Below are 12,958 nucleotides of genomic sequence, written 5' to 3' on the forward strand. Positions count from 1 at the left end.
GCCCCGCAGTGAAGAGTTTTTGGAAAGAAGTTATATCTAGATTGTCTTCCATTCTAATTGTAAAAATACCACTCTGCCCACTCATCTGCCTTCTAGGCAGTAAGGTAGATAATATACAGTCAACACGTATTCAACGCATCATTGCTTTGGCCTTTTTGTCTGTTAAGCGAATTATTATGATGAACTGGAAAACTCATGAACCCAATTGCTTTAACACAGACAATTGGTTAAAAGACTTTCTAGACTTGCTGTCAATGGAACGGGCTGCATTAGCCCTCTATAAATTTGACAGAGGAGATGACACTGGACATATAAATGAACTAATGGTCCTGCAGCCCCCCCCCCGTCTGTTGTACTTTGTATTATAACGTTTGATGCGTTTGTGGTCTTGTGTTGTATGTGGTTTGTGATTGTCAGAAAAAACAAAAATCTAAATAAATAAAAAATAAGACTACCTGCTGGCTTGTAGTTATGTATTAGTGTTAGAATCAAAAAGGGTTATGTAATAGCAATAACTGTTATCAGTCAAGTCATAGACCCAGTATTTAGTATCTAACAGATTGCAGATGTAAACTGAGGTTTAATTGAGGGTCAAATTCCTGCACAATGATCTAATAGCCACTGACTAACAGGTATTAAAATATCAGCAGAAGCAAATTACGAAGATTTAAGAGAATCACAGTGCTCCCCATACAAAGGACTTACATTTTATGAGAATCTATTAGGTGAGAGCATTTCCATAAACCTTGAAATTGTATTCCTTCCTGGTTTTTCTAACTTCAAAGGTTCAAAAGGAATTGAACACTCTAATTTCAGCTACACGTGGGCTTCGTGACAGTCACAACTCTTTAATACATTAAATGTAAAACAGCAGAATGCATATTAGAGTAAAATTAACATTTAATAAAATGACAATTTTGCCCCAACCTCTCCTGACTACTCCTTATGGAACACACTTCAGCAGTTCATCTACTTATAGAGTTTTTATAACTGGAGGGATGCCTGGTTTTCTCAACTTGAAAGCGTGTTTTGTTAAGGCGAGCGAAAGTAAGGTCCCACAGATCAGGTGTAGAACGTTAAGCAGTTTTTATCCAATGAGCTGCATTTGAACTTTTCACGGTAGCTTTTCAGTTGACATACAAACTCCTGCACCTATAAATACACATAAAGAAACCAAACTTTCTTTCATACAAACATGTGATATTGTCACATTATGAAGATAGTATTTGCATGTAATGTCTCTGCTCACATTAACTTGACCATGTCTTAGTGATTTTCAGATGACTCAAGTGATCTGTGATGTGCTTGTGTTCAGGAAAATTGGCGAATTTGGCCTCCTTGATCTTCAGCCAGTTCTGGGCTCTGCGCTCTGCGGCGTGGCAGTACTCCTGCTCCGGAGTCATGTATGGCCGGCTGATCCAGTATTCGTTCTCAGCCTCACGCTCCAGATGCTTCAGCGTATTGCGTGTCATCTGCCATGTAATCTGTCGCGGGCGCCGATACTTTCCGATCCACTGCTTCCCAGGAATGCCTTTCCGCAGCAGGGTGAGGGTGAGGAACATGGTGGCAAATTATTTCTGAAAAGGCAAACCCGTTTCAAAAAAGATCAGCTATTGCTATAACAGAAAAAGGTGTTCAACACAGGTATTGTATACTAGTCATATCCCAACAATACAGATGAGTTCGGTTTTATAGACCTCATTTAAAGAAGACATTTTGACTTCTGCATCAATCAGCAGCTATGTAACAAGGATTACATGATGTGACGTGTTAAAAAAAAATTCTGTTGGCCCAAAGTTGCTTAAACAACAATTATTGCAGATTTAACAAATAGTTAAAAAAAAACAAAAAATCTGTGGCATTACTAAATGCAATTGTAACACCATAGAAATCACCTGTAGATACAAAAATAATCCTAACAAAGTTAAGTTTGATCTGAGTTGGCTAATGAGCAAGCATCGATTTTTTAAATCTTTTTTCACAGCAGACATTATGAGTTGTTATAGCAGGAGAAGCACAGAAGTAAAGTTGTAGTTTCTTTCCACCACTGATACAGTATACAGTGTGCATAGATTTATATTAGACAGTAATATTTACATGTTAAAAAGTGTGCATTTTAAACTATAGAAATATATAATTTAAGGGTACAATGGATGTTAGCGTTACAGGGTTATTGCAATTGTTTGTTTCAAACTGTTATCATTACATCTTCTACTCTCCCAGAAACGCTTTGTTTACCTCCGTGAAGTCAACATATGACCCCAAAATTACGGCTCGTGTGTGTGCAGAAGGCTAAATAACAATGTGAAGCTAGCAGGCTATCTTAGCCGTAGGCTAACGTTACAAACCAAGGGCAGCTTAAAAAAAAGGCACCATTTAATACTAATAACAGGTATAGCTACATTTGTAATACGCGTATTTTGTTCGTTACTTCACCTTCTAACTATGATGAATGCAGTTCACTTTACGACGACAAAATGCAAAAAAAAAGCCCCAAATCAGATGAAAATCACCGGGGAAATGAGCCACGGTTGGTTGGGGGTCATTGATCGAACATCCGGGTCATCTATCTACGGTGAAAGAGAAGGCTCAAACATGTTCAAAACGAAGACTTTTAGCGATTCATTTTCATTTGCATTTAAAAGTGCTACGTTGTGTATAATTGTGTTATTAATACAAGGAGGACATATTGCGCTACTTTGAGCTCCGATATTAATTTATTTGTATTTTATTTTTCTCTTTATTGACACATTCAGGTTGAACCGGTTGAACATAGTAGCAGAGAAGGTTTAGAATTATAAATATATCTGTTCCAGCAGTAAAAATGAAACATCTAAAATAAAACAATAACAAATAAGAAGAAATAAGAAAATAAGTACATAAATTGTAAATAATGAAAACATCAAAACAATATGATAAACAAAAATGGTCTTCAATTTAAATTAAAGGTTACTAGGCCTACATTCAAGTTTTATTAATGTGTACAGTGTTACACCTCTTAGCAGTTATTTTGGACATTTCAGGGATTTACAATACGACCGAAATGTATTCCAAAAAGCATTAAAAACACTTTTAGCATATTTACAAGCAGTAGGCCTTTAACCATCAAAAATAAGTTATTGTAAATATTGAATTCATGTTGAATTTAAATGTTTCCACGTCTTTTGTTTGCTGGATGATCATCTGCTTGGTGAGAAAAGAGATTATATTAGATAATACATCCATGAGCCACACTGAGTTGTTGGATGGAGTGTGTTTGCTTTTCTAGCTCAATCTGAGTGAATTTAACAGTCTTGGAGTCACAGCTAAGTGTGTGCCTGGTGTATCCTAATGCCCTTAGCATACCCAGGTAGAGCTCTGTGGGCTCCACTCATAGCTCCTGTACTGTAGTTTTTGCAAGTTCAACATGGATTATAGGTCAAAAGTTGAATGAACGAGTACTTGTGTCCTTTCGATTTCTTACAGGTTCTTTCTTACTTACTTCTTACTTTCGAATGCAACATTCAAATTACTAGACAAAAAATGATATCCTGAGAAAAGTGGATTTTGAGGGGTATAGCTCCATAGAGTCCCATTCATTCTGCACTGGCTTGTGAGCGCCCCCTATATGGAACTCTGGTGGAACTGCAACCAGTTCAGAAGCCGGAAGTAACGAGAGAGTGGAACTTCTTCCCTTATTAGAAATTCTTTGCCTCGGTACAGCACAGTAACATAACGTATAGTTTGTGTCAATCGGCAGTCAAAATGGTTGTCTTTACCTTGTTTTCAGCAACCACCTGGACTTTGCTGGCTCTCTTCTTCACCATGTTTATACTGTGAGTAGTTTCTGTAACTGTCAAAGTAGTAGTATGAGGTTGTCAGTTTGGTCGATTTACTGCACCCTACCATAACGATTGCTCCTTAAGATGTTGCAATATATTGAAACCTGTGGGTATAACTCTTTTTTCTTTTTCTATTTTTTATAATGTAGGTATGGCATTTGGCCATATAGGTTTTTCAAAAAACTGGGAATACCCGGACCAAGACCTTTGCCTTTCATTGGAACACTTCTAAACTTGAAAAAGGTAAGGAGCACACATACACACAAACCTTAAAGACTGGTGTGTAGGCTAAGGAGTTCATACATTTAAGAACTGAAGGTCTTCTTAATGTTCTTATCATGTGTAAATCTGCTGACAATGAATGCCTTTTTTATTACTTAAACATATCTCTGCAGTCTCCGTAACCTGCCTGGCACTTATACTTTTCTTATCTGTACATTTGGATGAGTGTAAGTTACCTGTTGGAAACTCTGTGGTCCTTTTTAACACGTTTTTTTGTAATGACATTTCTTGTAGGGAATGATTTCTTTTGACGGTGAGTGCCAAGCCAAGTATGGGGACGTCTGGGGGTGAGTTTCATATTTCAAGGCCAACACCTACGGAAGACATCAGTGGTAAAAGTAGTACTCAGATAGCCTACTTTACATAAAAGTACCAGTAGGCTACAAACTAGGAGCCGGGCCCCCTCTTATGGTTACAACATAAATCAGAAGGGTTATGAGATGATCAAGGCGACAGGACAGAAGAGCTTTTTAAAATTAAAATATTTCCTCTTTGGGCTGTAAATAATGAAATTATATTGAAATTATATTATATTATATCTGAAAGTGGAAATCTCTCGTTTGGTGGAAACATGATATAACTACATGTTTTTTTAACATATTAATGTTTAATCAAAAGCTCATAGTTTATGCTATGATGTTGTGTTTTTGTGCAGGGTATTTGATGCACGGTCACCAGTTTTAATGGTGGCAGACCCTGAGATTATTAAAACTGTTATGGTGAAGGAGTGCTACTCTGTGTTTACCAACCGCAGGGTAAGAGAATCATCTTGTTGCATGTTATTGCACACTAGAGTGTATGAAAACTCAGCATATCATGTTCAATGACATGTTAACATTTGCAATAAGATTTATATCATGTGATCGTATTTGATATTCATCAAATTACACAACTCTGGGTCCAATGCAGCATTCTGCCAGGAGGCATGTGGCATATTACAACACCTTTTCCTGCAATGTTGTAAGAATCACAAAAGTAAAAAGATACTTATGGAATGGCAAATCTGTATTCTTGGTTCTATATGGTTAGAAAAACTATTTTGTCCACTCTATCAGGCCGAGGTGTATCCTATCATTTTAAAGTTCATATCTCAAAGTTATTTTACTGAACCATAAGGGAGGAATAAGGCAGCTAAGTATGCCTTGTTCAAGTCAGGATGTTTGGATTTGTAGTAAAATCCTGTATATTACACAGAGATTCAGATATTTATGCTCGAGGATTACACCAGGCTGCACACACAACAGGCAACTGGGGGGAAAAAAACCTAACGGCACTCTTCATTGTTCCCCAAGTGACGAGAAGTAAGAAGCATCTGTGGTTTTAGTAAAAATGTACAACCAAAACTGATTCTGCTGAAAATCCCTGGGGCTCATTTTAAAGTGAAGTTTTAAAGTGCTGTATGACTGCTGGCTGTCTTTATGTTAGTCCTGTTACATACTGTTAGTATGTCACCTGCCTAGGGACTGCAGATGAAAAGTAGTTATTTTTACTAATTCTGGCATATTTACATGGTGTTTTTTATACAACAATGTTCATAAATATGCATGGACCCTATCAAATAAACCAATAAAATAAAAAAAATAAAAAATAAAGTCAAAACAAGGCATTTTGACATATCCTCTTGTGTCCTCCCAAACCTTTGACTTTTGTCAGGATTGATACAGTTTCATTTTGTTTGAAACCACAGCAAGGAAGTTCATTTTATGTGCAGTATGAAGATCCAGCTCTGATATGGGAAGTTACATAATTAGAGCAGACAAAATAAGTTGTATGATATGAGAAGAGGATATTTTGGAGGAAGCAAACTGTAAAACTCTTTTGTACACAAATGTAAACATTCAGTGTAACTGTTCTTGTGTTCACAGGAAAATATGGTTTCAGGACCTTTGTCTGATGCAATTACAACGGTTAAAGATGAAAGGTGGAAAAGAATGCGGAGCACTTTGTCACCGTGCTTCACCAGTGGAAGACTGAAACAGGTCAATACTATGTTCGTGCAATCTGCTCCCTTTGACCTAGTGCAGGCAGCCATACAAATACGTTTATATTAGGGCTGCATGATATGAGGAAAATATGCAATAACATTGTTGAATATCACTATAAGGATATTACTTGTGACAAACCAGTTTTAAAGTGTACTCAGTTCTTCCTTGCATTGCTTGTTGAGTTAAAAAATGAAAGGACATTATTTCCAACATTCTTTTATTAAACAACGTAATAAAAGGCTCCAAAAAAAGAATGATGGGTGCATTTGAAAGTGCCATTTTCTACTGATACTCTCTTTCAACCAAAAAAAAAATCCCTGTTTCAGGGTATGGTTTATTGCGCCAGTTAACATCGCAATGACAATTAAAAAAAACTAATATATTGTGCAGCCTAATTTATGTCTGTAGTATGTCTACCTCATGTGTCTACAGTATGCTCATATGAGAGAAGTTGGCATCAATAATAGAAATGCCTATATGTACAGTACATTATCAACATTTCTTTTTTTTTTGCAGATTTTTCCGATTGTTGCTCACTATGCGGACCAACTCACAAAAAAACTGGGACGAACCAATTTGGATGAACCAATCGATGTCAAACAGTATATTACTTAATCTACTTTATGCCACCATGTCATTGCATTTGTCATAAAATAAATAAACATTATAGCACTTAGTCCATGTATGTCCTTAAAAACCCATCTCTCTGCTGTAGATTCGTGGCACCTTATAGTTTAGATGTTGTGACCAGTGCATCTTTTAGTGTTGAAGCAAACTCCATAAACAATCCAGATGACCCACTTAATCTTCATCTCAAGAAGATTCTCAACTTCAGAATGTGGCCTTTTATTTTAATAAGTATGTGGTCCTTTTACCTCTTTTATACGCAGAGATCATTTAATCATATGAGTACCTTGGGATCACTATTGTGCAAATAATGGTAAACAACCCTTCTCCTTTCAGTGATATTTCCCTTTGGTGCCAGCCTGATGAAGCTCCTGAATATTGACATTATGCCCAAACTAAGTGTGGATTTTTTTTACAATATCATCAAGAGATTTAAAGACAATCATCGTGCAGAGAAATCTGTAAGCATTTCATCTGTACCAAAGTGAAAAGAAAGTTAAAGGAATAGCTGACATTTTGAGAAATACTCTTATTCACTTCCTCGTCAAGATTAAGATGAGAACATTGATGCTAATCTCCAGTTTTTTTTTCAATGTTGAATGTTCTCTCTGTGCTGATCTAGAGTCGAGCAGACTTCCTGCAGGTGATGGTTCAGAATGAGATACCAGAAACGGAGATAAAGAGTGAACAAGATCAGCCAACTAAAGGTATGTTTGCATCACAGTTGTATTTCATGAAAGTCGAGGTAAGACTGAGTTGAAAAACTGTCCTCAGTTTAAATTTAAATTGTTCTGCACCTTCATTAAGCTTAAGAAAAATACATGTCTATTTATCAGCATGAAGTGAACTTTTGGGGGGACTAAATCTGCACCCAAATTTGCTAATGATTATTCTGGACAGCGGTGCATAAATGTCTGACGTAGAATAGCAATATGTATTATCCTATCAATATATTGGGGGTGGGGGGGGGACATTTTGAGCATATTTAAATATTGGGGGGGGGGCTCCAATATATATTATGATTACTGCCTTGCTATTTATGAGGCGATTCATATGATGGGCATTTTTCCACAATTTTCTGACATTTTATAGACCAGACGACTAATCGAAAAAATATCTGTTGGATTATGTGATCCTGATCATTTTGACGTTGGCTTTGATAAGGTCAGACATACACATTCAATTTGTGCCTATCAATATTTCTAAACTATCTTTTAAATTTCTTTTGACATTAAAAGTAAATGAAGTAAATGAATATTCAACAATAATGACACCAGTAGTAAGGTAGCTGTGAATAAGTTTGGTGTGAAGAAACATTTCAAAAGGTCTCCGCTTGTAAAGTAGTTTTCATGCTCAACATTTCACTCTTTGTTGTTGTAGGTTTGACTGAACACGAGATCCTTTCCCAGGCCTTCATTTTCATCTTTGGTGGCTACGATACCACCTCTGTCACTCTCACTCACATCCTTTACAATCTGGCCACCAACCCTAAAGAACTGCAGATCCTGCATCAAGAAATCGATGCCAGCCTACCGAGAGATGTAAAGTCATTTTGAATGTGATGCGTGACATTTGCAACTTACTTTTTTTAATAGCTGACATCATATACAGTATTGTTCTAATCCTTATCTGATTCTATTTGTTTTGATGCCTCCTTTACCTTTTGCCTCTAGGCTCCCGTTTCATACGAGGATCTGATTGGTCTTCAGTACCTAGACCAGGTTATTTGTGAGTCACTGCGTTTGATTCCCACTGCACCTCGGCTTGAGCGGATGTGCAAAAAAACAGTCGCGATCCACGGCCTCACCATCCCTGAAGGAACCCTGGTTGGGATTCCTGTGTACATGTTACACATGGACCCACGCTTCTGGAGCTCACCTGAGCTTTTCAGACCAGAGAGGTAAATGCACACTGTACTGAGGTTTCATTCTTTCCATTAATGAATCCACCACAAGGTTGACACAGTAGCCGTTCTGTAGTTCTGCTCTCACAACGATGACTCCATGACTTTAAGAGTATCTGTGTGCCCGTCTGTATGTGCAGGTTCAGTAAAGACAGTGGGGATGAGGTGAACCAGTGCACGTACATGCCGTTTGGGCTCGGTCCTCGTAACTGTGTCGGGATGCGCTATGCTGTCCTCACCATGAAGATGGTTCTTGTCAGTCTCCTACAGAGTTACACTTTGGAAACATGCAAAGACACTGTGGTAAGAGTAACACTCCACACACAGCAACACACACATTCATGTGCATTCAGACTGCCCTACTTCTCTGCTGTCGTGTTGCTGATTTTATTTTACATTCCTTTCATCAGATTCCGTTGGAGATGGACTGGATGTTACGGCCGAAACAGCCAATAAAACTCAAGTTTGCTCCCAGACAACAGTAGTCTGAGAGAGCATCTCAAATATACCTTGCCTCTAAATTATAAGATAATTCCTATCAAACTCAGATGTGTTTTAAAATGTGGCAAATGCTAACAAGTTTAGATTTAAAGTTTTGTCAAGTTTGTCAAGTGTTGCTTTACAAACACCCTACAGCACAAATACAAACTCACAAAGACATTTCGGCCAGATTTGTTCTATCATGTAGCACTAAACAAGGCTGTTGCCTTTCGCCTTTATTATTTGCTATTGCGATTGAACCGCTAGCCACGGCTATAAGGTCTAATCCAGCCATTCATGGTATGCAAATGGATGACTGTATTCATGGTCTGGTCTGGTATCTACTTGATATATTGTTGTACAGTATCCCTTTACTCAGCTCTAGGGTTGTTATATAAAAAATCCAATATAAGATATTGTTGAAGAAAAAAAAGTCTTTACACTACTGACACTCATATACTCAGTACTTAACTCAACGCACCTTGAACATCAGATTTTTCTTGTAATGTTAATAATCTAATATATTTCATTCACTTCTCCACTTTTCATAAATTGTCTTGAACTATAACTTGATGTTTAAAAAACACAAACGCACAACCTTTTCTTTATCTTTTTATGGTAGACTACAGGACATACATTTAATAATGTGAAGGTGTAAACAACGACTCACCTCAACTGTCTATTGTTAAAGAAAATATACATTACAGATTTGTGACTACAAAAAGGACAATACCTGCATAACTCCTTTGCAATTGAAACATATTCCTAAAAGACCTTTTTTGTAAGGGGAAGATTTGAGACAATACAATGATCCAAGTGCCCATTTAGTTTTTTGATAGGATTTTGATGCAAAAATCTTATCTATTCACACTTAACTGTATGAGCTTCATAATCTAATACTATATCTAATACTATAACAACATAAGAAGCTGCTGGTCATTGACAGTAACATACTTCACTGATGGTTGTAGCTGTATTATTGATGGGTATTAAGTCTCCCCCTAGTGGCTGACTCAGCCTCACCAGAGACAAACGCTTGCGACCAACTTCACATGAACTATATTTTACTGTCTTAATTAAAATGTAACCTACTTTTCGTGTTTTGTTTCAACGGCTGTGGTAATATCAAAATGGGATGTCAAATGCAAATATTTAATTGAATTAGCCTACTGATTAACACTGACATTTGAATGTGTTGTGAATTTAGAGCCTCCATTGAGTACCTGCAAAAAAACTAAAACCAGACTGACACTGAAAGAACATACAAACTACACTCTAACGGGTCAGGACCAGGAATTAAACAGCTATGTTTAAGAAAATCCAGTGGGTCACATATTGCATTCATTTTGTCCACTTAAAGATATACTTCGACCAACTACTCGCTTTTTTATTTTTTTATTATATATTCTCATCTGTCGTTTGTGCCAGGGTTGCCATTGTGACCTCAGCATTCCATACGTTAAAAGTTTACTCCATAGCGTTCCCTACACAAACTTTAAGGGAAAAGTCAAAACATTAAAAATTTTATTTAACCTGTTATCCACCAGAGGGTTGTATCTTCAAAATTATTTTCGTGATCTCACAGTCACAGATGTATACTGTCTGCCCGGAATAATACATTTGCTCATTCATCATAAACTAATTCATCAAAACAGCCATGGCACAGAGTAGGAGTCACATATTGTATACCTTTCTTTAATAACTTTACAACAGGGTACAAATCAGGTCCACTCTTCTGAAGGCTTTGTGAAAGTTCACTGTAAAACCACTGGAGTCAGTTTTTATGGGGTATGAATAACTGAGGTTTCCCAATCTACATTCATAGCTTACACACGTGATGCAAATGTCCCACAAATAATTATTTGAAAGGACATTTACTATAATAATACCACATGTAATCAAATGAGGGTTTCATTCCAAAATTACTTGTGTGATGACAATCCAATGGCTGTTAACAAAAAAAGATTGGTGAAGTTATAGCTATCTTTGGCCTCAGTAATGATTTGTGGTACTTTCAGTGTTGAGATATTAACATAAAGTAACTATGTTCTCCCCCAACATTTGGAAGCTGGTAGAAATTAGTGTTTGATGAGATATTGTTTATTTGTCAATACAAAGAAATGATCTTGTAACAGCCGAAAAATATCTGAAGCTGTGTTTTTGGGAAACCCCGTTGTCTGTGTGAAAAACCAAAGACAAGTAACAGTACAAATAACAGCCAGCAGAGGGCGCCAACATGAGCTCTGTGTGTGTGTGTGTGTGTGTTAAAAATAGTTTACTTTTTCTTATTCAGACTTACTAAAACGTATAAAGTAACATTTAATATTGATATTATGTAGAATCCTTTTAATCCAAATCACAAATACGCTGGTTTCGTGAGAAATGTCAGTCTTTGCTTTAACACTGCTTCTGTACTGTTTATTTGTTAGAAAACAAAGTCCTGAAAGTAACATTTTAATCAGTAGTTTTAATCTGCAAAAGTATCTGCCACTGCACCAAAATAATGTTACTGAAACTGTAGCTTAAGGACAAAAAGTTTACAGAAATACAATATCTTGAAGATGTGGCAATATTTAAAACACACACACACACACACACACACACACACACACACACTGGAATTTGCTACATTTGTTAGGATGGATCTCTCTTGCAGACTGTGTGTGTTTGATGTAGGGAAATTTGGCCCAGTTGGCAGCTTGTTGATACTAACCATTTATAATACAAGTGTGTGTGCACAACACACACACACTCACACATCCATGCACAGACAGGAAAACAGAGAGCAGCACAGGCTTACATCCAAACATCCAGGTTGTAAACAAAAGCACTTTTTTTAATCAAAGAGAGGAGTATAAAACTGTGCTTCCACAGTGTGTTCTTGAAAAGCTCTATGGAGTGACTACTGCATTAGAAAAAGCAACAACGCAAACATAAAATGTGGGATAAAAAAAGTTAAAAGGATTTTATTACAAAGCCTTTTAGAGTCCTGAGTTTATCAAACAAATAAAACAGACATAAAGGCCAGAGTCCATATATCATAGAAATACAGGATTTAAAAAAAAAAAAAAGGAAAGAAAGTGACAGTTTTCCTGGTTGTAGTTCAGTCTTCAGACTTTCAGCAAAACAGGTAAATTCTACTTAGAAATGTGTTTTCAATACATCCATTGCTCTTGTTTTGGACGATACACATTATGCAGCATATGTGTTGTTGTTGACAGCATATAAAGAGTTTTTTAATGAGGTGCTCATCACATGGGAAAAGCAGCATCTTCTTGTAAAGTGTAACATTATACTGCTATAGATGATTAAGGACAGTAATGTAAGTATAAACGCTTGAAATAAAACTTAAGATGTGTTGCTGTGATGATGCTCCAAATAACACCGAGCATCATCCGTAACTGAACACAGATGTGAGGAAAATGACTGACAGGAGTGCAGACTGATGGCAGGTCAGTTAAAGAGGGTTGGGGTAATGGGTCAGTTCCCATTTAAGACACACTCTTCCTCAAATTCCCTTCCTCGGCTTCAACTGCCTGTCGTCTTCAGACATTGAATGTAGATTACAAACCGCTATGGGCTGACATCATGTCCTTAATGTAAACTTGAACCTTGATTTACTCTGGTGAGGATATAACATTTTTGCTTAATGCTTACAAAGAAACACACTGACAACTGGGAGCAGCCCAGTACAACCACAGTCTTCTACTGTTGGCCACTGGAACACTTGTGGGTTTAGTACCTTGCTCAAAGGCACCAAGGCAGTTGCTACTAAGAAATAATTCACTCTTTTACTCCGGAATTTAAACCAAGAACCTTCTGATAACAAAAAGTATTTTCTAATTCATATGTCACTGCCT

General features: G+C 36.9%; 2 protein-coding genes across 2 annotated transcripts; one reads left to right on the top strand and one right to left on the bottom strand.

Annotated features, from left to right (window-relative positions):
• Window positions 1–832: 832 nt before the first annotated feature.
• Window positions 833–2,565, bottom strand: mrpl57 (mitochondrial ribosomal protein L57). Its single transcript, XM_078273682.1, has 2 exons — window positions 2,437–2,565; window positions 833–1,577 (listed from the first exon to the last, which is right to left on the bottom strand). The coding sequence occupies exon 2, from the start codon at window positions 1,560–1,562 to the stop codon at window positions 1,251–1,253; it is 312 nt and encodes a 103-aa protein (XP_078129808.1). The 5' UTR covers window positions 1,563–1,577; window positions 2,437–2,565; the 3' UTR covers window positions 833–1,250.
• A 1,078-nt stretch (window positions 2,566–3,643) lies between these two features.
• LOC144531976 (cytochrome P450 3A40-like) lies at window positions 3,644–10,191 on the top strand. Its single transcript, XM_078272388.1, has 13 exons — window positions 3,644–3,815; window positions 3,971–4,064; window positions 4,338–4,390; window positions 4,759–4,858; window positions 5,969–6,082; window positions 6,605–6,690; window positions 6,804–6,946; window positions 7,052–7,176; window positions 7,338–7,422; window positions 8,096–8,256; window positions 8,389–8,615; window positions 8,759–8,921; window positions 9,029–10,191. Exons 1-13 carry the CDS (start codon window positions 3,745–3,747, stop codon window positions 9,101–9,103), a joined length of 1,497 nt encoding a protein of 498 aa, XP_078128514.1. The 5' UTR covers window positions 3,644–3,744; the 3' UTR covers window positions 9,104–10,191.
• The last annotated feature ends 2,767 nt before the right edge of the window (window positions 10,192–12,958 follow it).

This window comes from Sander vitreus, chromosome 17 (genome assembly GCF_031162955.1).
Source record: "Sander vitreus isolate 19-12246 chromosome 17, sanVit1, whole genome shotgun sequence".
Taxonomy (NCBI): domain Eukaryota; kingdom Metazoa; phylum Chordata; class Actinopteri; order Perciformes; family Percidae; genus Sander; species Sander vitreus.

Excerpts from the sequence above, each read along its gene's own strand:
- mrpl57 (XM_078273682.1), bottom strand. The coding sequence starts at position 1,562 with ATGTTCCTCACCCTCACCCTGCTGCGGAAAGGCATTCCTGGGAAGCAG.
- LOC144531976 (XM_078272388.1), top strand. The coding sequence starts at position 3,745 with ATGGTTGTCTTTACCTTGTTTTCAGCAACCACCTGGACTTTGCTGGCT. Across the intron at positions 8,616-8,758 it reads GAGCTTTTCAGACCAGAGAG|GTTCAGTAAAGACAGTGGGG; the intron begins GTAAATGCACAC and ends CTGTATGTGCAG. Across the intron at positions 8,922-9,028 it reads AAACATGCAAAGACACTGTG|ATTCCGTTGGAGATGGACTG; the intron begins GTAAGAGTAACA and ends TCCTTTCATCAG.